At 50.3% G+C, this 27,418-nt stretch overlaps 1 protein-coding gene across 2 annotated transcripts in view; it reads right to left on the reverse strand.

Moving 5' to 3' along the window:
- Window positions 1-27,418, reverse strand: part of PARP3 (poly(ADP-ribose) polymerase family member 3) — an 89,291-nt gene that overhangs the window by 19,742 nt on the left and 42,131 nt on the right. The window contains exons 1-8 of one of the 2 annotated variants that reach the window (XM_063941362.1): window positions 13,890-14,008; window positions 9,239-9,458; window positions 7,618-7,755; window positions 6,185-6,376; window positions 4,563-4,689; window positions 3,999-4,222; window positions 3,752-3,910; window positions 3,236-3,322 (exon numbers count right to left, since the gene is read on the reverse strand). In XM_063941362.1, the coding sequence (XP_063797432.1) occupies window positions 3,236-3,322; window positions 3,752-3,910; window positions 3,999-4,222; window positions 4,563-4,689; window positions 6,185-6,376; window positions 7,618-7,755; window positions 9,239-9,445 (1,134 nt within the window). In that variant the 5' untranslated portion in view covers window positions 9,446-9,458; window positions 13,890-14,008. Of the gene's footprint in view, window positions 1-3,235; window positions 3,323-3,751; window positions 3,911-3,998; window positions 4,223-4,562; window positions 4,690-6,184; window positions 6,377-7,617; window positions 7,756-9,238; window positions 9,459-13,889; window positions 14,009-27,418 lie in introns of those variants that run through there. The other variant, XM_063941363.1, reaches the window with a different exon arrangement.

Genomic DNA, 27,418 nt, shown 5'->3' on the forward strand with positions numbered 1-27,418 from the left:
GTTGCAGCTTTTTATTGGCACAAGCAAATTTATTAACTTAGAAATGAAGGACTTACCTTTATATATCTGGTGCCTGATACAATTACAAGGGGGGTAGTATATACTTATGACCTAGTAATACAAATTTAAAACCGGGGGTTTTAAATTTGACACCAGATTGTGAATAAAACAAAGAGCGACCAGGTGGCACTGAAGCAGCAATGGAGAAGGAAGACAGCGCGCACTCCGTGCATGACCGCCACCTAGTGGTAAACGGGAGCTTTGCACCTTAACAAAAAAAAAAAAAAAATATATATATATATATATATATATATATATATATATATATATATATATATATATATATATATATATATACACACACACATACATTTATACATACATACATACATACATACACACACATATGTACACTGTACACACAGTTCTTAAATATTTGTTTTAATGAAAGTTACAGAGGAATTATCTGGCCATAGGGACATGGGGGAGGGGTGGGGGGCTACAGCACTGACTGAGGGGGCGTTAGTAAGTGGGTGCAGAGTTAGATGAGGGCACCCTGGGCACTTCTACCCGACCTGCCTATAATGGCACACGGCAGCAGTAGGTTGCAGCACAACAAACACGCCGAGAATTGTATTTTGGCCCTGATTTATCAAAGCTTGAAGAGAGATAAAATACCAACCAATCAGCTCCTAACTGCCATGTCACAGGCTGTGTTTGAAAATGACAGGTATGAGCTGTTTGGTTTGATACTTTATCCCTGTGCAATTTATCATTCTTCAAGGCTTGATAAATCTGGTCCGTGAGTCAGCGCAGGAGAAAGGCGCGGGTCAGCGCAGGAGAAACACGTGGCAGGGTGTTGCTGTGTTCCGTCAGTGTAACGGCCAAAGGAACAGGAGACCTGGGCCAGTATTTACTAAAAAATCGAGTTTGTCCGATTTGTTTTTTTTTTTCTAAGTCCCAATCCGGGAATTCACTAAGCCCCAATCTCGGCAGTGTTTGGACTTTTCGTAATGGTTTGAATGACAACGTTCCGAAATACGAATGAATAGACCATCGGTCAAACGCGGCTGTTATTTCATAGAATACGGGAATTCACTATTCATTCGTATTTGGGTGTTAGTCTCTGAGGGCTCAAGTGCGGGTCTGTTTTTTTTTCGATTCGTTAAAAAAAGCAGCAAAAAAAATAGACCTGCTTTTTCCAGGCGAGTTTGGATAACCATGCACGGCTCAGTGATATCTGTGCATGGTTAACTATGGGAAAGGGTCTGTTTAGTGTAACCTCACCGCTGACCGCAAAGTTCCCACCATTGGCTACAATGGAGCGCATAGGCGCTACATTGTATCTGTGCCGTGTGCTGCCTGACAGACACTACAGGAGCACACAGCCAATCAGGAGAGTGCCACGACGAGGCGCTCCCTGATTGGCTGAAGGACCCTCTTTGACAGTAGTCAGGGGGGGTCCTGGCAGTTGGGGAAAGGGGTCCCATGTGTAAACATGGGGCCCCTTTCAGTGCGTGGTCGGGTTTCCGTTTTATTATTTTGCCAAGTACGTGGATTATACAAAGAACAGAAGGTACTCTGGATTATGAGAGTATAATTTTTTTCACAGGTACCCCTAGGATTCTACATGGAGAAGAGGACCGAGCCTCGTGGGAACATAGGTAAGTATGTGTCTATGTTGTACTGTCACGGTGTGTGTGTCCTGTTTTATTGGGGGTATTTTTTTAGTAGTAGTAGTACTACAGGTACCAGCGGGCCCGGTTCTCCACCGCATGCTGGTACTTGTGGTTCTCCAAGTACCAGCTTGCAGGGGAGGCTTGCTGGGACTTGTAGTACTGCTACTAAAAACAAAATTCACAATTTCTCACTTGGCTATCAGCCCCCCATCCGCCGCCCTTGGATGGGGGGGGGGGGGGGGGGGGGGAACAGCCTCGGGCTTCACCCCTGGCCCTTGGGTGGCTGGAGGGGGGGACCCCTTGATTTAAGGGGTTCCCACTCCTCCAGGGTACCCCGGCCAGGGGTGACTAGTTGGGTTTTAATGGCACGGGCCGCAGGGACCGATAACAAAGTGTCCCCCGGCTGTGGCATGATCTCCCCAGCTAGTGGAGCCCGATGCTGGTTCCAAAAATACGGGGGACCCCTACGCTTTTTGTCCCCCGTATTTTTGGAACCAGGACCAGGCGCAGAGCCCGGTGCTGGTTGATTAAATATGGGGGAACCCCTGTAATTTTTTACCCCATATTTTTCCAACCAGGACCTGCTCAAAGAGCCCGAGGCTGGTTATGCTTAGGAGGGGGGACCCCACGCAATTTTTTTCAGAATTTTTTTGACTTTAAACAACTTTTTAAGGTACACAATGAAGCCCTGCACGGATCTCACAGATCCGGCCGGGATTCCTTGTGTTTTGTCAGGCAGTGTTTTACTCATCACTCCCGTAAAACACTGCCTGATATTACGAATCACATCGACATCGGAAAAAACGATTGTGCAAAACTCGGCAGCTTAGTGAATGATCGTATCAGGATTCAAAAAGTTACAGTAAAATGCACCCGATACCATTCGAGTTCAAACACCCTTCAAAACGGCCAAAACACGAATCTTTGTAAATATACCCCCTGGTGAGCGCCACAAAGCCTGACGACAGCAGGTGTGAGTCAGAGGTGCGCACATTCGGAACTGCGACTTCTGTCGCAGCACACTTGTGGAAATATGCTGTTGACCCAGCCGATGTGATGCCGCCACCAATTTCTGGGTGTGTCCTCGTCAGCCACTGCGAATTCATCCGCAGTTGGAGAGACCGCTGTGTCTTAGTTGAGACTGACATTCATTTGTACATAAGCGGCGGATCTGAAACTCCAGAGGTGGCGAGGTATACACAGGAGGTATGAGCCGCCCAGCTGGAGGTGTGATGTAGAAACATGTCCAATTTCATTTAGGGAGAGAATATGAACCTGGACAACCCCATGCTGCGATACACAAGCTGCACAGTTACAATAATACTTTCTGCCATAGGACTTTACACTTAGCAGCGGGTGAGACGGCCATCTTGGGCGCGTTCTCCTGGCACTCTATGTAATCTTTCAGTGATCCCCCCCCCCCCCCCCCCAGCTGTAATTCCGGCGGCACCTCTTACATTTCAGCACAACATGGGCTATGTACAAGGTGCAATATCAGCAGTGTTCACTCTGCACTGTACGTGAGGTCATATCGCCACTATCCGCCCGTCACTGACCTCATACTCTCTGTCCACGCACCAGACGTTCAGGATTTTAAGATGAGTGTAGTTGGGTCCTGTCTGTTTCACGTACTTGTCAATCACCTGAGACAGATACAAGAGACATTATTCATGTATTGCCGGCCTGAGAGCGTCTTTATCTTCTTCTATTATAGGAGATATAAATGTATCTATTGCCACTGCTAAATCGCCAAATACAAACTAGAAGAGACTGGTCACGTTGTACCATCCACTTCTTCTCAGTCACTTCCATAGTGTTCATTCTAGCACCCTGCACCTTTCTAATCCTGTGCAGTTCCTCTTTCCTGCCTGGGGTGTCGCTCTCTGCTCTGGTGCTTCTCAGCACACACAGGTCTGTATCACAGCACTGAGTAACAGATCAGAGTGTGCTAGAAGCACCACAGCAGAGAGCCACACCCCAGGCAGGAAAGAGGAACGGCAAGGATTTTGAAGGGTGCTAGAATGAACACTACTTCCATCATCAGGACCCAGATCTTCCCCACTCATTCTCACCTTATGCTCCTCAGACTTGGGATCCAGCAGGCTGAGATGGCATTTCAGTAACTCATAATCTACGTCCAGGGGGTGAGGGACCTCGATGAGCTCCTCTTCCTTCTCCTGCTTCAGCTTATCTGCCTGCAGCGTCTGGGCCAGCTCGATGTCTGCGAGGACCTGAGAGAGGGGCAGGCGGTCAGAGGTGGACAGACTGGACACGGACACTTGGCCTCTAGCATTCGGCAAACTGGTGCAGACCCCCTACCAGTAACATGTCCTTCTTGGCCTGTAACACGTCCAGGCTGTCAATGACTGGAGGCGTCTGGCGGCCAAAGTTGTGCGGTATGATGGTGTAGAAGGTGGAGGACAGGTCACTGAGCTCCGCCTTTTTCGCCTTTCTGTCGATCGCCGCCTGAAGCGCTTCCAAAGCGTCAAATCCCTTGGCGATCTGAGCCTTGCTCAGCTTCCCCAGCGGCATCTTCTTTATGTCTGCAATACAGAGATTAACGTACAGCTAACACTACCCGTATACAAGATCTCAACCCCCTTCCTCCCCTCCATAGTAGACTTGGATCTCGCCCCACGTTCCCCCCCCCCCCCGAATCTGACACTTACAGGAACAGCGATTAGCCCTAAACTAAAAAATGAAGTAGATAAAAGTTCAATCTTATTGTCCTGATCAGCTTCTAGCTATCATTTATCTAGAACATTCCATACTGTGATAGGTGGAAGTTGATCGGTTGCTTTGGACAGTGTGATTCATCTCCCAAACCATTAACTAGGCTGTCTCTGAGCCGAGGACCCGGCCCCCCCCCCCCCCAACACATACCAAGGTTCATGGTCTGCATGGCATCCTTAAACATGTCACTGCTGAATATCAGAGACATGAGGTCTTGGGTGGGCTTGTCCAGGGTGCAGGGCCGGGTCTTCTTACACACTCCGTCCACTGTGTCCACCTGGGGGGAATAAGTACAGGAGATGGAGTACTGTATGTACAGCTGGTGGGTGAGCTCATCGCTTCAGGTCCTCTCATAGGACGCCCCGTCTGGCTACCACACCCCACAGCCCCCAATCCTGCAGTAGCGGCACATGGACGCTGAATGAACCATCAGCAATACAGGTCAAAGGGATTCCCCCACCGTTCCAGACTGGATAATACCCCTCCTGCGTCTTTCTCAGGTCTCACAGCACAAATGAAGATCAGGACAGGGGTCTCATATACTCTGGTATAACGGCCGGGGTGTTATGGAAACTCTTATATCAAATAAAAAAATGTTACTAATCCTTTTTTAGAATTTTTATGAATACCTCTCACCTATGCAGCACACGTAAACCCATATCTTCTGCTGCTTTCTTATTAACACCTCAGCCTCTCACTAGTGTGCTGCCCCGGGGTGGCTGGTCTTTGCTGACTCGGTGGGGTCCCACGCCCCAGACTTAAACTTAGTGTTCGGGACCCACCAGAGACGAGGTCACCTGGGTGCTAGTTGGTGGGCCGCATAGGCGTTTCTAGAATGGGTGCAGTGTGTGGGCTGCACACTGCACACACTGCACCCATATATTATACTTAACACTCAAGAGTCCCACAGCAGAGGGCCTCCAGTGCGGGAATAGATCACTCAGAAAATGGCCGCCGCTGCCATTTCCGAGTGATTTGTGCATGCGCACTGGAGATGTCCCCGGATACAAGTTGAGGGCGCCATGTTCCCGTAGACCTGCGCATAAGCAGTAGGCTCTGGCATTACGCCAGAGTCTACTTGCTGCCGGAGTGGAGGGGGTCCATGATGGTGGCTGCACGCGGGTCCCCACCTCTTTTAAAATGCCCCTGGCCTGCCGGTGTTTATTGGCCGAAGCACTTTCATTTTGCTCTATGTCAGATTGCAGAGTTTTTTTATAATAATTGTGATTAGCAGTGCTTGGTACTATAGAGTGTGCATCAGCATTACATTTCCTCTTTCTCTGTGGGACTACAAGTCTCAGCATGACAGCGCCTCTCATTATATTTGTAATCAGGATGTGCAGTTCAAGGTCCCCCTCCACCATGTTGTCATGTTCCCAAAGCCCAGCTGATGTCCCTGAGAAGAGCTTCTGTCACACGGCCGCCGGGGTCCCAGCCAGCCAGAGATACCCCAAGGAGATCCACTATTAGTCAGCCATGTTTGCTGTCAGCATATCACAGAAAGAGACCACATAGGGCCGCATTGGGGATGGGCAAAGGATGTCATTACGCGCTATTTGTCCCGCCGCTCTCCATGGGGTGCCTGCTGTCCCCGGAGGACTCGGGGGGGAGGTAGGTGACCACCCCTCATATATAGGCACCCACAATGCAACGGGGAGATGTCTACAGACAGCCACGGTGGGAACTGGATGTGGGGGTAACACTTGCACATAAGCGGGTGTAATGTGCTGCAGTCCGATGGGCCCTCTCTCCGGCCAGTCTGCAGCGCTCACCTTGACGGTGACCTCCGTCTCCTCATCGTCGCAGTGCTGCACCTCTATCATGGTGTACTTTCCCGGGTGCGCGGTGAAATTCTCTCGCTCTGACCAGTTATTCTTCGTTTTATCCTTAAACTTCTTCTCAAAATCTTTCGTAGCGGCTCCCAGGTCTGAGAAATGGTTTAGCTTGGACTGGCCAGTTTCCCCCTGCGGGTGAGATAGGTAGGGATCATTCACCCAGCGACTGGTTATTAGCGGGTGTGACAGTAATATATAACAGCTGCTCCCCTCAGCGTATTCAGCTACAGGTGAGGGGGGGGCGTGGGTTACTAGAACAAACCGTACAGAGGGTAGAATTGGTGGTTTTGGTGATCACTAAAAAAAGCTTGCGAGCAGGGCCCTCCTCCCTCTATGACTGTTTGTTATTACCCAGTTTTGTTTTCTCATTGTGGGCGGGATGTATTAAGATACATCGCCGCTCCTCGCCGCGATGTTGATGGCATATGTACTAACATATGTGATAAATATCGCAATGCGGTAACGGAGGCCCCCCGCGATACCTGTGAGGGGGTCTGCGGGGGGGCCTCCGTCACCTCCCCGGGATCTTCACCTGCTCCCCTGCCGGGAAGCAGGCGACAGGCTGTCCCCGGCGCCGCCGCCTCCTCCCCCCTGCATCCGGAAGGACCTCTGGCTGCGTTGCTAGGGGGAGGAGGAGATTACCTTCCGGCTCCAGGCTTCCTGGAGGAAGATATGCCGGGGGGGGTTGGCGTCTGCGGCGGGTTGCGGAGGCCGGCGAAAAGAAGCCCATAGGATTCTATAAGGTATCACCATCCAGAGATGGCTATACCCTCATCAGCGAAAACGCAGCGGTCGGGTGAGAGTACATTTGAAAATGCGGTAAACCCCCCGAAAACGGGAGTTTTACCACATTTTTTCTTTAGTACATCCCGCCCTGTGTCCAGTCGTAAAGCGCAACGGAATTTGCTGCGCTATACAAGAAACTATTAAAAAATAAATAATGGATATTAAAATGTATTTATAGGGCGCCAAAAGTGGTCTGCAGCGCCGTATATAGGGTAAACAAATAAAACAATAACCGGGTAATACAATACAGTACAGTATAGTACAAGTAACACTTAGCACTACAGCTCACAATACAGCCACTGATGCAAGGGGTGCAATGGAAATACTCGGCATAACCTGACGCCTGTACATATTAGCGTGGGGGCAAGTAACGGGTCCAGGTCGTTTGAAGAAATCAATACAAAGAAATATTGGGGTCCAGAAGCAAAGAGCTCAAGGAGGCGGTGTAGAGTGTACTGGTATGTAATGAGAACAGGAGGGCGGAGGGCCCTGCACATGGAGTTTACAGTCTGGAGGGATGGGCGGGAGACTAACACAGGCCATGGATGACAGTAGGAATACAGTAGGGTAGTTGGGGTACTTACCACCCGGCCCCAGCGGTTCCAGCAGCTGTACTCTGCCGGTTTACGGTTTACACAGTTAATGAGCTGGATGATGTAAAACTTGTTGTTGTTGTGCCCGATGTTGGTTTGGTTTAGCATACAATCGTAGTCTTCATATACCTGGGACAGTGAGACACAGCGGATACACAATAAGTCACCATGGCCGGTAATCAGGATAGTGTGTACTCCTGTATATCAGCCCGGGAGTTCTATACAGACACACACGGGCAGGGGCTGGACGGCTCTGTACAGGATTATGGGGGTTACCTGCTAAATGGCGGCTTTATACATTCACAGCAGTTCTGTCAGCAACACTATAATGTGTAAATGCGGGTGTAAATGTGCAGCTAATCCGGGTGTAAAAGTGTGGATAATCCAGGTGTGTGCATCTGATCTGGATGTGAGTGTGCAGATAATCCGGGTGTAAAAGTGCGGCTAATCCGGGTGTAAGTGTGCATCTGATCTGGATGTGAGTGTGCAGCTAATCCGGGTGTAAAAGTGCGGCTAATCCGGGTGTAAAAGTGCGGCTAATCCGGGTGTAAGTGTGCATCTGATCTGGATGTGAGTGTGCAGCTAATCCGGGTGTAAAAGTGCGGCTAATCCGGGTGTAAAAGTGCGGCTAATCCGGGTGTAAAAGTGCGGCTAATCCGGGTGTAAAAGTGCGGCTAATCCGGGTGTAAAAGTGCGGCTAATCCAGGTGTAAAAGTGCAGCTAATCCAGGTGTAAAAGTGCAGCTAATCCGGGTGTAAAAGTGCAGCTAATCCGGGTGTAAGTGTGCGGCTAATCCGGGTGTAAGTGTGCGGCTAATCTGGTTGTGAGTGTGCAGCTAATCCGGGTGTAAAAGTGTGGCTAATCTGGGTGTAAAAGTGCGGTTAATCAGAGTGTAAAAGTGCGGTTAATCCGAGTGTAAAAGTGCGGCTAATCCGAGTGTAAATGTGCGGCTAATCAGAGTGTAAATGTGCGGCTAATCCGAGTGTAAATGTGCGGCTAATCCGGGTGTGAGTGAGCGGCTAATCCGGGTGTGAGTGTGTGTGTGTGTGTGTGTGTGTGTGCAGCTAATCCAGGTGTGAGTGTGTGCAGCTAATCCAGGTGTGGGTGTGCAGCTAATCCAGGTGTGGGTGTGCAGCTAATCCAGGTGTGGGTGTGCAGCTAATCCAGGTGTGGGTGTGCAGCTAATATGGTGTTTTTTGCCCCAGCTGCTGCTTAATCTATATGCTAATCGTGGCCAATGTTTGCGCTACTGATTTGCCCACCAGCTGCAACGCTAATCCGCCGCAGTGCGCACAAAGACGCATTATCAGTAGCTCCATTGGCGACTACACCAGTCCTGCGGAGGCGCAGAATCTCCCTCTGGACACGGCCGCTGGTGTCCCTGTAACTGCGCCACCTCTGATTCAGGCCCATAGTATTTTAGGTACGATCGGCTACTACACTGTGTTTTTAGGTATATCCCAAAAAAGACCAAAACACTTAGGAGTCAAAGTTCACCATATTATGGAAAATTACAAAGTGGCTTCATACTGATTATCTGGGATGAAGCCGATTACCAGCGTTCTTGTCCCCCAGGTTTGAAGCCGCCGGTAGCCCTCCCACTGGTACCCACCTCATATTCGTCATGGCCGCTCAGTGGGCAGGCCGCATCCACTTTTGCCTTCCCTTTCTTCTCAGAGTTTGCTTTTAGGGCCTGTACAGCGCTCTGGAACCGGTCCGGGGCCTGGATGACCTCCTCCTTGACCTCTTCTTTCACCTTGGTCTTCTTACCCTTTGTGGCACTCTTAGTCTGGGCCGCTGCCTTCCTCTTAGGAGCCATAGTGTGGTGAGTTCTGCAACCAGAGGAGAGTAAAGACTTACATAGAAGTAACGTGCTGACAGGAACACGGTCATCCATTTTGTGTGCGGGTCATCCATTTTGTATGCGGTTCAGAATTAGGATTATTATTATTATACATAACTGTGGTTTAACTAAATGACTTTATCCACATAGACAACTCACATTTGAAGGTATAATGAGCCAAGTTATATTGTATTTCTCCTATTGCAGGTACAAGAATATCTGCTCCACCTGTGGGGAATTGCACCAAACTACACACCTCTAAAGGAGACCAAGATGGTGACGCCGAATTCCGTTTGATAGGAGAATAGTCACCTTATTGGGAATTATATACATCATGACTAAACACAGAGGGGTAACAGTGAGCTGCAGGCAGCCGCCACATTTTGGAGATTTAGCCGCTATTTTAAAAGGCAAATCCAGGTTCACCCCAAATACTAGTGTTAGAGTTCAGCACACCAGGCTATGGCACCCGTGGCAGCTTCACAAAATCACGTGCGCCGGCCATTCTCCCAGTGTTTTGTGCATGCACAGTATAGAAATCCCTGGGAAAATGGCCGCTGCTCCATTTTCCTGGAGACCTGCGCATAGCCAGTAGTCTCTAGCACAGTGCTGCAGCATACTTACCTACATTTTGGCTGCTCTCTGCGGGAGAGAGCAGCCAGGTCAGCTCAGAGGGCGGGCAGGGGAGGCTGTGACGTCGTGGAGGGGGTGGGCCGGAGGCGGGATGTGGCGAAGCGGGGGCGGGGTCATGACGATGCCTCTTTAAGCCACGCCCCCCGCTCTGTAATGCCACGATCACCGGCAATACACGGCAGGGGGCGTGGCTATGATGACGTGATTCAGCAAGAATCGCGTCATCAACTGCCCGGACCGCCCACTTTACACACTAAGTGGGCGGACGGGCAGGGGGGACCCCACGAATCGGGAGACTTGCCTGCTCTTCCGGGGGGCCGGGAGGGTCACCCGATTTTCGGGAGCCTCCAGGCCATTCCGGGAGAGTAGGCAAGTATGTGCTACAGTCTACCAGTGTCACTGCTCTGCGCTACCGGCTAGATAGGAGGGGGCCGGGTGGAGGCTGCACACGGGCCCCTTCCTCTCTTAAAATGCCCCCCAACTGGGCCAACATTGGTCTTCAAGCCACATTAACAGTCCAGGTTTTAGTGATATCCATGCTCACGTATGGCTAACTTTAACCCTGACATACCCTCCAAAATTTTAAACATAAAAATCGGTCCAAATGCATAAAAAGGGGCGTGGTCACGGGCAAAAGGGGACGTGGCCACGCCCCTTTTCCTATACTTTCAATGGAAGTTAGGAGAGCAAAAAACAGGTACAGACCATAAAAATAAAAAAAAGGTACCGTACCTACTAAAAAGGTCCAGTTGGAGGATATGCCCTGAACGGTTAATGGGAATTGAGGGACCCTGCACCGTGCAATTGGCCAGAACCGTAAACTAGGGACATTGTGCCTAATTCAGAGTTGATCGCAGCAGCTAATTTGTTAGCTAATGGGCAAAACCATGTGCACTGCAGGTGGGGCAGATGTAACATGTGCAGAGAGAGTTAGATTTGGGTGGGGTGTGCTCAAAGTGAAATCTAAATTGCAGTGTAAAAATAAAGCAGCCAGTATTTACCCTGCACAGAAACAATATAACCCTCCCAAATCTAACTCTCTCTGCACATGTTACATCTGCCCCACCTTCCTGGCACATGGTTTTGCCCAACTGCTAACAAATTTGTTGCTGCGATCAACTCTGAATTACCCCCATTATCTAACGAGCACAAGTGCTTATTACCTGGTATCCGGGGAAGCCGTGTCATGTGTGTGATTCTTCTGCACAACGCCAGGTATCTCTCTGTATAGTGAGGACTTTGCTATTTCCTGGGTGTGGTCTATAGGAGAGTACACCGACATGTACTGACCACGGAAGCCACACAATGTGAGAGGCATGTCAGACACACTGCTGTATGTCCTGAGGAACGCACAAAACTCGCCATCATACTACTCACATGCTGGGGGCCGCAATTCAATTGAGATCGCCTCGAGTGGCCATGACACGTCTGCGTTACCTGCCCTCCCCCCCCCCCCCCCCCCAACACCGCGTCACCACCCCTGGGTGCCCGTCGCCTGTTAATCATGACGCGATCGCACCCTTCCAGGATGAAATCACATCATGATAGTCTGCGCACTGCGGCCGCTACACGTGCACAGGTGGCAACGCTACACCCTACAAGCATTGCAATTAGCCCTGACTAAGGCCCATGGGGCGATCAACTGGTGTTAAAACGTCAGGGAGACGTTACAGCGTGACAGCACAACGGTGCGCAGCTAAAGTGCTAGCGGGAATTAGATTACAATTGCACCTGATAACAAAATACCGCACAGAGAAAAATCATTTCCAGTAGTAAGCGATGGCGCCCGGCGTCCGGCCTGTGGGGCACATTTATCACACAATACACATTTTTAATGCAGATGCGATACATATATATTGCCCACATTCACAATGTGAAAATGAATGTAGTCTCGTATTAAAACGCTCTTGCTGGGAGAGATGAGGTGTGATAAGAGTGCGTCCTGGCGAGGTCTGGAAGCAGTCCGATAGCGCAATGCGGTGCGCCACCCAGCCCGGTGCCTCTCCTCCGGCAGCAAACCAGAAGGGCAGGGGGGTACACTTGTTCAGCATTCATAATGCCGAGACGCAGGAGGTCGCCAGCACTGTGCCGGCACCAGTTTACCGACACAGCAAAAATGCAGCTGAAATTATGTTATCAGTGTGTGCTGTATAGTGTAAGCTTGCTGTGCCGGTATGGGGAGGTGTAGCGTGTAACATCTATGTGCTCTATGTGTGACCTGTGATGTATTATTTATGTGCTCTATGGGGGTCATTCCGACCCGATCGCTTGCTGCAGTTTGTCGCAGCGCAGCGATCGGGTCGGAATTGCGAATGCGCCGCAGTGCGCCGGCAGCTTTCGTTACCTAGCGATCGCCTCTGAGACAGAGGCGGTCGCTAGGCGGGAGGGGGCTGAATGGCGGCGTTAAGCCGCCGTTTAGGGGGAGTGGTCCGGCCAACGCAGGTGTGGCCGGACCGTTGGGGGGCAGGCCGCTGCGGCCAGCGGGAGCGACGAGCAACTCCCGGTCAGCCGTAGGAGCTACGCTGGCTGGGAGTTACTCCTCAAATACAAAAGGCATCACCTCTGTGCGATGCTTTTGTATTTGTGCGGGGGGGGGGGGGGGGGGGGGGGGCGGCACGGACATGCGGGACGGACAAGCCCTGTGCTGGGCGTCCCCCCGCATGTCTGGCTACGATCAACTCGGAATGACCCCCTATGTGTGACCTGTGATGTATTATCTATGCTGCGTGATGTGTGATTTATGCTGCACGGCCTGTGACGTACAGTATAGTGATTTATGATAGGTTACTGCACACAGAAGGTTGCTCATTGGAGGACACAGCAGTCAGCGCCTTATCTGAAATGGGCAATAACCAGATAAATCATTACTCATTTGCTACAAGCAAATATAGTAGTAGTAATATATTAGCAACTGTTATATAGAAGACAAGAGGCTACTACTGCCTGTCCCTCCCCATGTGCCGTACTCTGCAGGGGGACATATGCTGTATTACACAATACTGTACCATTATATACACAATGTGTAACACAGCCTATTATTTATTAATACACTAATTACAGTGGTTCTCAAACTCTGTCCTCAGGGCCCCAAATGGCTCCCGTTTCCCTGGTCATCCAGCAGGTGCACGCATTGCTCACTGACACCTGTTAAAAGAGCCACAGGAGGAGCTAATTATTTCACTTGTGATTCTGCAAGAAAACCTAAAAAAAAAAGCCCTGTGAGGAAAACCTGAAAAACATGTTCTGTTTGGAGTCCTGGGGTCCTTGTGATTCTGTGAGGAGATCTGGAAAACATGCCCTGTTTGGGGTCCTGAGGTCCTAGTGATTCTGTGAGGAGATCTAGAAAACATGCCCTGTTTGGGGTCCTGAGATCCTTGTGATTCTGTGAGGAGATCTGGAAAACATGCACTGTTTGGGGTCCTGAGGTGAGTGTGAGGACCTACGCTGTATCACGTCACTGAGCGAGTGTTTATGTACAATACAGAGGGCACGCTGTAGCAGTTTGCATTAACAAACACATGATGTGACCCTGCGGCTGGGAGCAGGCTGTGATTCAGCAGTAAGCCGGAGGGTGTGACGAGCCCGTTGTATGGCGGCTCGCCTCCTCAGATTACCACTCTGGAGTCCCTGTACGGCCTGCTTCCAGCCAGCATGCAGAGGTAGGCAGCCTGTGGCATTTCAGCTGCTGTGGAACTACATGTCCCAACATGTCCCTGCCAGCAGCTGCCTGTGTGTTGCTGCAGCCCCTTCCCTCCCACCAGCCCCTGTGCCAGACCAGCGTACCTACCTCCAGGTGTGTCGGCAGGTAACGGTGACACGCCGAGGGCCGCTCGCTCAGTGCTGTGAGAAGCAGACAAGTCAGTACAAGCTCCTCCTCCTCACTTCCTATTCTCCTCCTATTGGAACTGGCACCAGTCCATAATCTGCATTAAAGTTACAGAACTTCCAGAGCTCCAGTGATACAGACCATACTTGCCTACCTGCCCCTCTCCATGAGGGAGAAAATGCTCTGTTCCTGGACTTTCCTGGTAATGTATGATTGCCATCACCTGTGGTGAAACACCTTTCTTATCAATTACCTAGCTCACCACAGGTGATGGCAATCATACATTACCAGGAAAGTCCAGGAACAGAGCATTTTCTCCCTCATGGAGAGGGTCAGGTAGGCAAGTATGATACAGGGGGAGATTTATCAAAGCTTAGAGAGAGATAAAGTACCGACCAATCAGCTCCTTGCTGTCATTTTTCAATCACGGCAGAAATGAGCTGATTGGCTCCCTTTATCTCTTTCCTGCATCTCCCCCCTGTTACCTTACTGCTGTCAGGTGCTGTAATCCCGTCACATCTCTCGCTGTCTATAGCGGGTGCTGCCGCCTCTGTAATCAACAGGATTTCCCCGTTATTTATAAAGCACGGTTATTTCCTGAGGGCCAAACACCAGTTTCCTCTTGTCTGTCAGGTTACGTGTATAATTATCATCCTCTGACTCTATAGCACCCGCATACCCAGCGGCGGCGTACAGTCAGGGAGACAATACGGATACGGGAGCCTGTGGCGCCGTCATTTTTTGGGGAGTGGTGACGCAGATTTCCTGGCCCATGCTGAGCGGATCCGGCTTACTCCGTTGACCGACGCTGCTTCGGACGCAGCACTCGGATCGCAGATGCTGGCAGGAGGCGTCTTTCCCTACGGACGCCTGCTGCTGCGCTAGCAGTTTTACATACCGCGGGTGCAGCAGCGATGTGTTCTGCGTCCCATTGTGATATGTGCGATCTCTGGGGCATAAGAACACACACAGGTCATGTATATTTCTGGCGCAAACACTGAGCTGGAGGCATCTGGACGACGCGTAATGAGCAACTGCAAGTATACAGGGGCGTGAGGTCAAGTCCTGACCAAGGCTCTGTATGTGTGGAGTTTGTATGGTCTCTTCGTGCTTGAGTGGGTTTCCTCTGTGTGCTCCAGATTCCTCCCGCACTCCAAATACATACAGGTAGGTTCACTGGCTCCTGACAAAAGATATAACCCCTAATGTATATGGGTGTGTATGTCTGATAGGGAATATAGGGGTTGTAGTGAAAAGAGACGTTGCCCATGGTAACCAGTAAGCTTTGAGGATGCATTTATCAAATACATTCTATAAAATGAAAGGTGGATGCTGATTGGTTGGGATAGGTCACTTCTCCCCTCTTTTCCCTGCTTTTAGCCCCATAGATTGTAAGCTCCACTGGGGCAGGGACTGATGTGACTCCACTGTGGCAGGGACTGTGTTTGCCCCTGGGTGGAAGCGGGCACGTTGGAGGGGGGGTGTCTGCGCAGTGTAGGTGACATTTGCACCTTATAGATGAAAATCACAGGTTATAGCTGGTTTCATCTGCTTTATCTCCTGCAGGTGGAGCGGAATGTGGTGGTGGCGGGGGAATCTCCAAGACTATGCTGAGATCCCTTGTCACGAGTACAGTTAGTGTATATAGTTGTCCTGTATGTGTCACCCGGTGGCTGTGGAAGGTGGCGCGTGCCGTACAATACGCACTGCACCCATAATTACCATGTTACCCTCTATTACAGACACCTGGGATCCATTGATGAGAATTGTATTTTAACAAAAAAAATTAAAAATCACTTAATTAGTCCAGCCCATGTGACTGCAATTGTACAGTATGCATTTTGTGGTGTGCAGAAGCCGTCGGTATGCGGGCACAGTGGAATCGATATTCATCGGGAGGAGCCAGAGGTACCGCCCATAAAAAGTGCCTCGTGCCTCAAAGTCTTCAGTACCTCCATGATGCCAAGAGCTCCAGATGAAATAACAGGAAATGATAGTAGGGTTCCAGTGACACAGGCCTGGGATGCCCCGGTATAAGGCAGGGCACACAGTATTCCGGTGGATCCGACCTGACAGAGCGGCCGATTTGGTTTTCATACACACTTACCCATGGGCCGCTCCATACGCCTGTGCAGACATCCCAGCTGGACGAGCCTTTGAATACGCCCCCCCAGCTGTGACATCAGTCCCTGCAGCCGGTGTTCCCGCAGGGTGTGTACCCCCGATACGTCATTCACCAGCATATCGGGTGTACACACCCGCCAGTGCACTACAGCTAGAACGGGCGACATATCTATCCGTGCATACCCAGCTATATAGAGATGGAAGGGCAGGGAGCTGTAGGGTCAGCGTTACACACAGGGCAGGGGCGTTTTAAGAGAGGAGAGGGCACGTTTGCAGACTCTGGATGGGCCCCTCCTCTCTCGCGGCGCCGTAGGCTCCGGCAATGTGCTGGAGTCTACTGCGCATGCGTAGGTTTCTGGAAAATGGCGTCTGACTGCCATGGTCCAGAGACTTATTACCTCCTGCGCATTTGCAGCGGACATTTTGGAACTGATTTTTGCCACGGCTGCAGCGCCCATCGTGGGACTCCGGAAAGGTAAGTATTAAATCAGCATGGGTGCAGTGTGTGCTTCCCTGGACCCAAGGGACCATGTGCACCAATGGTAGAAGCGCCAATGGCACGGGGGCCTGACCCTGAGCCGCATGCACCAGCACCACATGGGGAATGCGGATATTTTGTTGACGGATTGAAAATGTGCCTATGCGCGCGTCTTCCCGCATGTGCAGCACGCCGCGGGCGCCCCTCCGCTAATGCAGCTGTTATCACTATTACCGGCACTTACACTGGCCGCACGCTGGGCGAGGGAGACCGGTCTGACATAGGTGCCCCCTTGGCGAATGCACGACTCAGGGTGCCACCCACACTACCATAAGACGCTGTCTCCTGCACATACGCCCAGCTACCGCCAGCAGGAGAGGAACGCTAAGACGCACTACATGCACTCATCTCGCTGCACTGCGCTCACTGACAACGTTATTATTAATAACAATAATAAGAATACTAGTAGGAATAATAATAATTAATAATACAAATAATAACTAATAATACTACTACAAATAATAAGAAGAATAACAATAATAATAAGATTTTACTCACCGGTAAATCTATTTCTCGTAGTCCGTAGTGGATGCTGGGACTCCGTAAGGACCATGGGGAATAGCGGCTCCGCAGGAGACTGGGCACAACTAAAGAAAGCTTTAGGACTACCTGGTGTGCACTGGCTCCTCCCACTATGACCCTCCTCCAGACCTCAGTTAGGATTCTGTGCCCGGAAGAGCTGACACAATAAGGAAGGATTTTGAATCCCGAGTGATACTCATACCAGCCACACCAATCACACCGTATAACTCGTGATAATATACCCAGTTAACAGTATGAAATATAACTGAGCCTCTCAACAGATGGCTCAACAATAACCCTTTAGTTAGGCAATAACTATAAACAAGTATTGCAGACAATCCGCACTTGGGACGGGCGCCCAGCATCCACTACGGACTACGAGAAATAGATTTACCGGTGAGTAAAATCTTATTTCTCTGACGTCCTAGTGGATGCTGGGAACTCCGTAAGGACCATGGGGAATAGCGGCTCCGCAGGAGACTGGGCACAAAAGTAAAAGCTTTATGACTAGCTGGTGTGCACTGGCTCCTCCCCCTATGACCCTCCTCCAAGCCTCAGTTAGATTTTTGTGCCCGGCCGAGAAGGGTGCATGCTAGGTAGCTCTCCTGAGCTGCTTAGAGTAAAAGTTTAAATAGGTTTTTTATTTTCAGTGAGACCTGCTGGCAACAGGCTCACTGCATCGTGGGACTAAGGGGAGAAGAAGCGAACTCACCTGCATGCAGAGTGGATTGGGCTTCTTGGCTACTGGACATTAGCTCCAGAGGGACGATCACAGGCTCAGCTTGGATGGGTCCCGGAGCCGCGCCGCCGGCCCCCTTACAGAGCCAGAAGAGCGAAGAGGTCCGGAAAAATCGGCGGCAGAAGACGTTCCTGTCTTCAATAAGGTAGCGCACAGCACTGCAGCTGTGCGCCATTGCTCTCAGCACACTTCACACTCCGGTCACTGAGGGTGCAGGGCGCTGGGGGGGGAGCGCCCTGAGACGCAATAAAACACGTTTTAAACCTTATATGGCTAAAGAAATGCATCACATATAGCTCCTGGGCTATATGGATGCATTTAACCCCTGCCAGTTTTCCTAAAAAAAGCGGGAGAAAAGGCCGCCGAAAAGGGGGCGGAGCCTATCTCCTCAGCACACAAGCGCCATTTTCCCTCACAGCTCCGCTGGAAGGACGGCTCCCTGACTCTCCCCTGCAGTCCTGCTACAGAATCAGGGTAAAACAAGAGAGGGGGGGCACTAATTGGCAGAAAATACATATACAGCAGCTATAGAAGGGAGAAACACTTATATAAGGTTATCCCTGTATATATATAGCGCTCTGGTGTGTGCTGGCAAACTCTCCCTCTGTCTCCCCAAAGGGCTCGTGGGGTCCTGTCCTCTATCAGAGCATTCCCTGTGTATGTGCTGTGTGTCGGTACGATTGTGTCGACATGTATGAGGAGGAAAATGATGTGGAGGCGGAGCAATTGCCTGTAATAGTGATGTCACCCCCTAGGGAGTCGACACCTGACTGGATGGTCGTATGGAAGGAATTACGTGACAGTGTCAGCACTTTGCAAAAAACTGTTGACGACATGAGACAGCCGGCAAATCAGTTAGTGCCTGTCCAGGCGTCTCAAACACCGTCAGGGGCTCTAAAGCGCCCGTTACCTCAGATGGTCGACACAGACCCAGACACGGATACTGACTCCAGCGTCGACGGTGACGAGACAAACGTAATGTCCAGTAGGGCCACCTGTTACATGATCACGGCAATGAAGGAGGCTTTGAACATTTCTGATACTACAAGTACCACAAAAAGGGGTATTATGTGGGGTGTGAAAAAACTACCCATAGTTTTTCCTGAATCAGATGAATTAAATGAGGTGTGTGATGAAGCGTGGGTTTCCCCCGATAAAAAACTGCTGATTTCTAATAAATTATTGGCATTATACCCTTTCCCGCCAGAGGTTAGGGCGCGTTGGGAAACACCCCCTAGGGTAGATAAGGCGCTCACACGCTTATCAAAACAAGTGGCGTTGCCGTCTCCTGATACGGCCGCCCTCAAGGAACCAGCTGATAGAAAGCTGGAAAATATCCTAAAGGGTATATACACACATACTGGTGTTATACTACGACCAGCAATCGCCTCAGCCTGGATGTGCAGCGCTGGAGTGGCTTGGTCGGATTCCCTGACTGAAAATATTGATACCCTGGATAGGGACAGTATATTATTGACTATAGAGCATTTAAAGGATGCATTACTATATATGCGAGATGCACAGAGGGATATTTGCACCCTGGCATCAAGAGTAAGTGCGCTGTCCATTTCTGCCAGAAGAAGTTTATGGACACGACAGTGGTCAGGTGATGCGGATTCCAAACGGCATATGGAAGTTTTGCCGTATAAAGGGGAGGAGTTATTTGGGGTCGGTCTATCGGACCTGGTGGCCACGGCGACGGCTGGGAAATCCACCTTTTTACCCCAGGTCACCTCTCAGCAGAAAAAGACACCGTCTTTTCAAACTCAGTCCTTTCGTCCCCATAAGGGCAAGCGGGCAAAAGGCCACTCATTTCTGCCCCGGGGCAGAGGAAGGGGAAAAAGACTGCAGCAGGCAGCCTCTTCCCAGGATCAGAAGCCCTCCCCCGCTTCTGCCAAGTCTTCAGCATGACGCTGGGGCTTTACAAGCGGACTCAGGCACGGTGGGGGCCCGTCTCAAAAATTTCAACGCGCAGTGGGCTCACTCGCAAGTGGACCCCTGGATCCTGCAGGTAGTATCACAGGGGTACAAATTGGAATTCGAGACGTCTCCCCCTCGCCGGTTCCTGAAGTCTGCTCTACCAACGTCTCCCTCCGACAGGGAGGCAGTATTGGAAGCTATTCACAAGCTGTATTCCCAGCAGGTGATAATCAAGGTACCCCTCCTACAACAGGGAAAGGGGTATTACTCCACGCTGTTTGTGGTACCGAAGCCGGACGGCTCGGTGAGACCGATTTTAAATCTGAAATCATTGAACACTTACATAAAAAGGTTCAAATTCAAGATGGAGTCACTCAGAGCAGTGATAGCGAACCTGGAAGAAGGGGACTATATGGTGTCTCTGGACATCAAAGATGCTTATCTCCATGTCCCAATCTACCCTTCTCACCAAGGGTACCTCAGGTTTGTGGTACAAAACTGTCATTATCAGTTTCAGACGCTGCCGTTTGGATTGTCCACGGCACCACGGGTCTTTACCAAGGTAATGGCCGAAATGATGATTCTTCTTCGAAGAAAAGGCGTCTTAATTATCCCTTACTTGGACGATCTCCTGATAAGGGCAAGGTCCAGGGAACAGTTAGAGGTCGGAGTAGCACTATCTCAGGTAGTGCTACGTCAGCACGGGTGGATTCTAAATATTCCAAAATCGCAGCTGATTCCAACAACACGTCTACTGTTCCTAGGGATGATTCTGGACACAGTCCAGAAAAAGGTGTTTCTCCCGGAGGAGAAGGCCAGGAGTTATCCGAGCTAGTCAGGAACCTCCTGAAACCAGGACAAGTGTCAGTGCATCAATGCACAAGGGTCCTGGGAAAGATGGTGGCTTCTTACGAAGCGATTCCATTCGGAAGATTCCATGCAAGAACTTTTCAGTGGGATCTGCTGGACAAATGGTCCGGATCGCATCTTCAGATGCATCAGCGGATAGCCCTATCTCCAAGGACAAGGGTGTCTCTCCTGTGGTGGTTGCAGAGTGCTCATCTTCTAGAGGGCCGCAGATTCGGCATTCAGGACTGGATTCTGGTGACCACGGATGCCAGCCTGAGAGGCTGGGGAGCAGTCACACAGGGAAGAAATTTCCAGGGCTTGTGGTCAAGCATGGAAACGTCTCTTCACATAAATATCCTGGAACTAAGGGCAATTTACAATGCCCTAAGTCAAGCAAGGCCTCTGCTTCAGGGTCAGTTGGTATTGATCCAATCGGACAACATCACGGCAGTCGCCCACGTAAACAGACAGGGCGGCACAAGAAGCAGGAGGGCAATGGCAGAAGCTGCAAGAATTCTTCGCTGGGCGGAAAATTATGTGACCGCACTGTCAGCGGTGTTCATTCCGGGAGTGGACAACTGGGAAGCAGACTTCCTCAGCAGACACGACCTCCACCCGGGGGAGTGGGGACTTCACCCAGAAGTCTTCCACGTGATTGTAAACCGTTGGGAAAAACCAAAGGTGGACATGATGGCGTCTCGTCTCAACAAGAAACTAGACAGATATTGCGCCAGGTCAAGGGACCCTCAGGCGATAGCGGTGGACGCTCTGGTAACACCGTGGGTGTACCAGTCAGTGTATGTGTTCCCTCCTCTGCCTCTCATACCCAAAGTATTGAGAATCATAAGAAGGAGAGGAGTAAGAACTATACTCGTGGCTCCGGATTGGCCAAGGAGGACTTGGTACCCGGAACTTCAAGAGATGCTCACGGAGGACCCGTGGCCTCTACCTCTAAGAAAGGACCTGCTCCAGCAGGGACCTTGTCTGTTCCAAGACTTACCGCGGCTGCGTTTGACGGCATGGAGGTTGAACGCCGGATCCTGAAGGAAAAAGGCATTCCAGATGAAGTTATCCCTACCCTGATCAAGGCCAGGAAGGATGTAACCGCGAAACATTATCACCGCATTTGGCGAAAATATGTTGCGTGGTGTGAGGCCAAGAAGGCCCCTACGGAGGAATTTCAACTGGGTCGTTTCCTGCATTTCCTGCAAACAGGACTATCTATGGGCCTAAAATTAGGGTCCATTAAGGTTCAAATTTCGTCCCTGTCAATATTCTTCCAAAAAAACTGGCTTCAGTGCCTGAAGTTCAGACGTTTGTCAAAGGGGTACTGCATATACAGCCTCCTTTTGTGCCTCCAGTGGCACCTTGGGATCTCAATGTAGTGTTGAGTCTCCTAAAGTCACATTGGTTTGAACCACTCACCACTGTGGAATTAAAATATCTCACATGGAAAGTGGTCATGCTGTTAGCCCTGGCTTCAGCCAGGCGTGTCTCAGAATTGGCGGCTTTATCATATAAAAGCCCTTACCTAATTTTTCATTCAGACAGGGCAGAACTGAGGACTCGCCCTCAATTTCTCCCTAAGGTGGTTTCCGCGTTTCACATGAACCAGCCTATTGTGGTGCCTGCGGCTACTAGGGACTTGGAGGACTCCAAGTTGCTGGACGTAGTCAGGGCCCTGAAAATATATGTTTCCAGGACGGCTGGAGTCAGAAAATCTGACTCGCTGTTTATCCTGTATGCACCCAACAAGCTGGGTACTCCTGCTTCTAAGCAGACGATTGCTCGTTGGATTTGTAGTACGATTCAGCTTGCACATTCTGTGGCAGGCCTGCCACAGCCAAAATCTGTAAAAGCCCATTCCACAAGGAAGGTGGGCTCATCTTGGGCGGCTGCCCGAGGGGTCTCGGCTTTACAACTTTGCCGAGCAGCTACTTGGTCAGGGGCAAACACGTTTGCTAAATTTTACAAATTCGATACCCTGGCTGAGGAGGACCTGGAGTTCTCTCATTCGGTGCTGCAGAGTCATCCGCACTCTCCCGCCCGTTTTGGAGCTTTGGTATAATCCCCATGGTCCTTACGGAGTTCCCAGCATCCACTAGGACGTCAGAGAAAATAAGAATTTACTTACCGATAATTCTATTTCTCATAGTCCGTAGTGGATGCTGGGCGCCCATCCCAAGTGCGGATTGTCTGCAATACTTGTATATAGTTATTGTTACAAAAATCGGGTTGTTTATTGTTGTGAGCCATCTTTTCAGAGGCTCCTACGTTTATCATACTGTTAACTGGGTTCAGATCACAAGTTGTACGGTGTGATTGGTGTGGCTGGTATGAGTCTTACCCGGGATTCAAGATCCTTCCTTATTATGTACGCTCGTCCGGGCACAGTATCCTAACTGAGGCTTGGAGGAGGGTCATAGGGGGAGGAGCCAGTGCACACCAGCTAGTCATAAAGCTTTTACTTTTGTGCCCAGTCTCCTGCGGAGCCGCTATTCCCCATGGTCCTTACGGAGTTCCCAGCATCCACTACGGACTATGAGAAATAGAATTATCGGTAAGTAAATTCTTATTTTTCTCTGACGTCCTAAGTGGATGCTGGGACTCTGTAAGGACCATGGGGATTATACCAAAGCTCCCAAACGGGCGGGAGAGTGCGGATGACTCTGCAGCACCGAATGAGCAAACTCTAGGTCCTCCTCAGCCAGGGTATCAAACTTGTAGACTCTTGCAAAAGTGTTTGAACCCGACCAAGTAACAACTCGGCAAATTTGTAAAGCCGAGATCCCTCGGGCAGCCGCCCAAGAAGAGCCCACTTTCCTCATGGAATGGGCTTTTACAGATTTAGGGTGCGGCAGTCCAGCCGCAGAATGTGCAAGTTGAATCGTGCTACAGATCCAGCGAGCAATAGTCTGCTTAGAAGCAGGAGCACCCAGCTTGTTGAGTGCATACAGGATAAATAGCGAGTCAGTTTTCCTGACTCCAGACGTCCTGGAAACATATATTTTCAGGGCCCTGACTACGTCCAGTAACTTGGAATCCTCCAAGCAGGGGCGTATCTACCCATTGGCCAGGATGGCACTTGCCAGGGGCGCCAGCTGAGGAGGGGCGCCACCAGGCAGTGTCATCCGCGGCCAGGGGTAGAACCTAGTGTGCCCCAGTCCCCCTGAGCAGTGCCTGGCCAGGACGGAGACTCGCACCGCATCTACTTACTGTTAACAGCGCCGGTGCTCAGTACCGCACTACAGTAAGGACGCTCTAAAACTACAGCTCCCAGCAGCCCTTGCTGCTGGGAGCTCCCGGCAGCAAGGGCTGCTGGAAGCTGTAGTTTATTTAGCGCTTTATCACGGTAGTGCGGTAACGGGCACCGGCGCTGTTAACGGTAAGTACATGTGGTGACATCCGTCCCGTTCCAGCAAACCAGTGTGCCACAGTGCTTGATGAGGGGAGCGGGGCGCAGCAGCTCCTGCAGGTCCAGCTGGAGGGGGGGGGGGAAGCGGCCGGGAGGTGACAAGCATCAGCCCCCCTGCCCAGGGAAAATGCGCTGTTCAAACGGCAATATGGAGAAGAACACACTACCCCAGTGGATCCCAAACTTTTTTAAATCTCTGCGCCCTAGAGAATCAGAAAAAAAAAATTCACGGCACCGCTAGGCCAAAAGTTTATTATTCAGAAATTTAGAAGAAATATTACATTAAGTAAATCGTGTTTATATGTCATCCTTAGGGTCAGTTGTGTGGTGAGGGACAGGATTTGCTTCTGTTTGTTCACATATTGTATGATTGGCAGCCACCAGCTCTGGTTTTCCCTACTACATTGACCATAAATACTTTCCTGGGCAGGTTAATAAATCATGGTAAATTGCTGCTGCTAAATACTGGCCACAGGGCCTGATTCAGACCTGATTGCTGCTGTGGGCACAGCGGGAAATTATCGATTGACTGTGCATGGGTATGCACCACAATGCACACGTGTCACCAAACAGCAACAAGCTGGTGCGGAAAATAAGAATTTACTTACCGATAATTCTATTTCTCGGAGTCCGTAGTGGATGCTGGGGTTCCTGAAAGGACCATGGGGAATAGCGGCTCCGCAGGAGACAGGGCACAAAAAAGTAAAGCTTTTACCAGATCAGGTGGTGTGCACTGGCTCCTCCCCCTATGACCCTCCTCCAGACTCCAGTTAGGTACTGTGCCCGGACGAGCGTACACAATAAGGGAGGCAATTTGAATCCCGGGTAAGACTCATACCAGCCACACCAATCACACCGTACAACTTGTGATCTAAACCCAGTTAACAGTATGATAACAGAAAGAGCCTCTTAAAGATGGCTCCTTAACAATATAACCCGAATTTGTTAACAATAACTATGTACAGTATTGCAGATAATCCGCACTTGGGATGGGCGCCCAGCATCCACTACGGACTCCGAGAAATAGAATTATCGGTAAGTAAATTCTTATTTTCTCTATCGTCCTAAGTGGATGCTGGGGTTCCTGAAAGGACCATGGGGATTATACCAAAGCTCCCAAACGGGCGGGAGAGTGCGGATGACTCTGCAGCACCGAATGAGAGAATTCCAAGTTCTCTTTTGCCAGGGTATCAAATTTGTAGAATTTTACAAACGTGTTTTCCCCCGACCACGTAGCTGCTCGGCAGAATTGTAATGCCGAGACCCCTCGGGCAGCCGCCCAAGATGAGCCCACCTTCCTTGTGGAATGGGCCTTAACAGATTTAGGCTGTGGCAGGCCTGCCACAGAATGAGCAAGTTGAATTGTGTTACAAATCCAACGAGCAATCGTCTGCTTAGAAGCAGGGGCACCCAACTTGTTGGGTGCATATAGTATCAACAGCGAGTCAGATTTTCTGACTTCAGCCGTCCTTGAAATGTATATTTTTAAGGCTCTGACAACGTCCAACAACTTGGAGTCCTCCAAGTCGCCAGTGGCCGCAGGCACCACAATAGGTTGGTTCAGGTGAAACGCTGATACCACCTTAGGGAGAAAATGCGGACGAGTCCTCAGTTCTGCCCTATCCGAATGGAAGATTAGATAAGGGCTTTTATAAGATAAAGCCGCCAATTCAGATACTCTCCTGGCGGAAGCCAGGGCCAGTAACATAGTCACTTTCCATGTGAGATATTTAAAATCCACCTTTTTCAATGGTTCAAACCAATGGGATTTGAGGAAATCTAAAACTACATTTAGATCCCACGGTGCCACCGGAGGCACCACAGGAGGCTGTATATGCAGTACTCCTTTAACAAAAGTCTGTACCTCAGGAACTGAGGCCAATTCTTTTTGGAAGAATATTGACAGGGCCGAAATTTGAACCTTAATAGATCTCAATTTGAGACCCCTAGACAATCCTGATTGTAGGAAATGTAGGAAACGACCCAGTTGAAATTCCTCCGTCGGAACACTCCGATCCTCGCACCACGCGACATATTTTCGCCAAATGCGGTGATAATGTTTCGCGGTGACTTCCTTCCTTGCCTTAATCAAGGTAGGAATGACTTCTTCTGGAATGCCTTTCCCTTTTAGGATCTGGCGTTCAACCGCCATGCCGTCAAACGCAGCCGCGGTAAGTCTTGAAAGAGACAGGGACCCTGTTGTAGCAGGTCCCTTCTCAGAAGTAGAGGGCACGGGTCGTCCGTGACCAACTCTTGAAGTTCCGGGTACCAAGTCCTTCTTGGCCAATCCGGAGCCACTAGTATTTCTTACTCCTCCTCACCGTATAATCTTCAATACCTTTGGTATGAGAGGCAGAGGAGGAAACACATATACTGATTTGTACACCCAAGGTGTTACCAGTGCGTCCACAGCTATTGCCTGTGGATCTCTTGACCTGGCGCAATACTTGTCCAGTTTCTTGTTGAGGCGAGACGCCATCATGTCTACCATTGGTCTTTCCCAACAGTTTATTAGCATGTGGAAGACTTCTGGATGAAGACCCCCCTCTCCCGGGTGTATATCGTGTCTGCTGAGGAAGTCTGCTTCCCAGTTGTCCACGCCCGGGAAGAACACTGCTGACAGTGCTATTACGTGATTCTCCGCCCAGCGAAGAATCTTGGCAGCTTCTGCCATTGCACTCCTGCTTCTTGTGCCGCCCTGTCTGTTTACATGGGCGACCGCCGTGATGTTGTCCGACTGAATCAACACCGGTTTTCCTTGCAGGAGTGGTTCCGCCTGGCTTAGAGCATTTTAGATTGCTCTTAGTACCAGAATGTTTATGTGAATAGACTTTTCCAGGTTCGTCCATACCCCCTGGAAGTTTCTTCCTTGTGTGACTGCTCCCCAACCTCTCAGGCTGGCGTCCGTGGTCACCAGGATCAAATCCTGTATGCCGAATCTGCGGCCCTCCAATAGATGAGCCTTTTGCAACCACCACAGAAGATATACCCTTGTCCTTGGCGACAGGGTTATTCGCAGGTGCATCTGAGGATGCGACCCTGACCATTTGTCCAACAGATCCCTTTGGAAAATTCTTGCATGGAATCTGCCGAATGGAATTGCTTCGTAAAAAGCCACCATTTTTCCCAGGACTCTTGTGCATTGATGTACAGACACCTTTCCTGGTTTTAGGAGGTTCCTGACAGGTCGGATAACTCCTTGGCTTTTTCCTCGGGAAGAAAAACCTTTTTCTGAACCGTGTCCAGAATCATCCCTAGGAACAGCAGACGTATCGTCGGAAAACAGCTGCGATTCTTGGAATATTTAGAATCCAGTCGTGCCGTCGAAGAACTACTTTAGATAGTGCTCTTCCGACCTCCAACTGTTCTCTGGAACTTGCCCT

Source organism: Pseudophryne corroboree, chromosome 9 (genome assembly GCF_028390025.1).
Source record: "Pseudophryne corroboree isolate aPseCor3 chromosome 9, aPseCor3.hap2, whole genome shotgun sequence".
NCBI lineage: Eukaryota > Metazoa > Chordata > Amphibia > Anura > Myobatrachidae > Pseudophryne > Pseudophryne corroboree.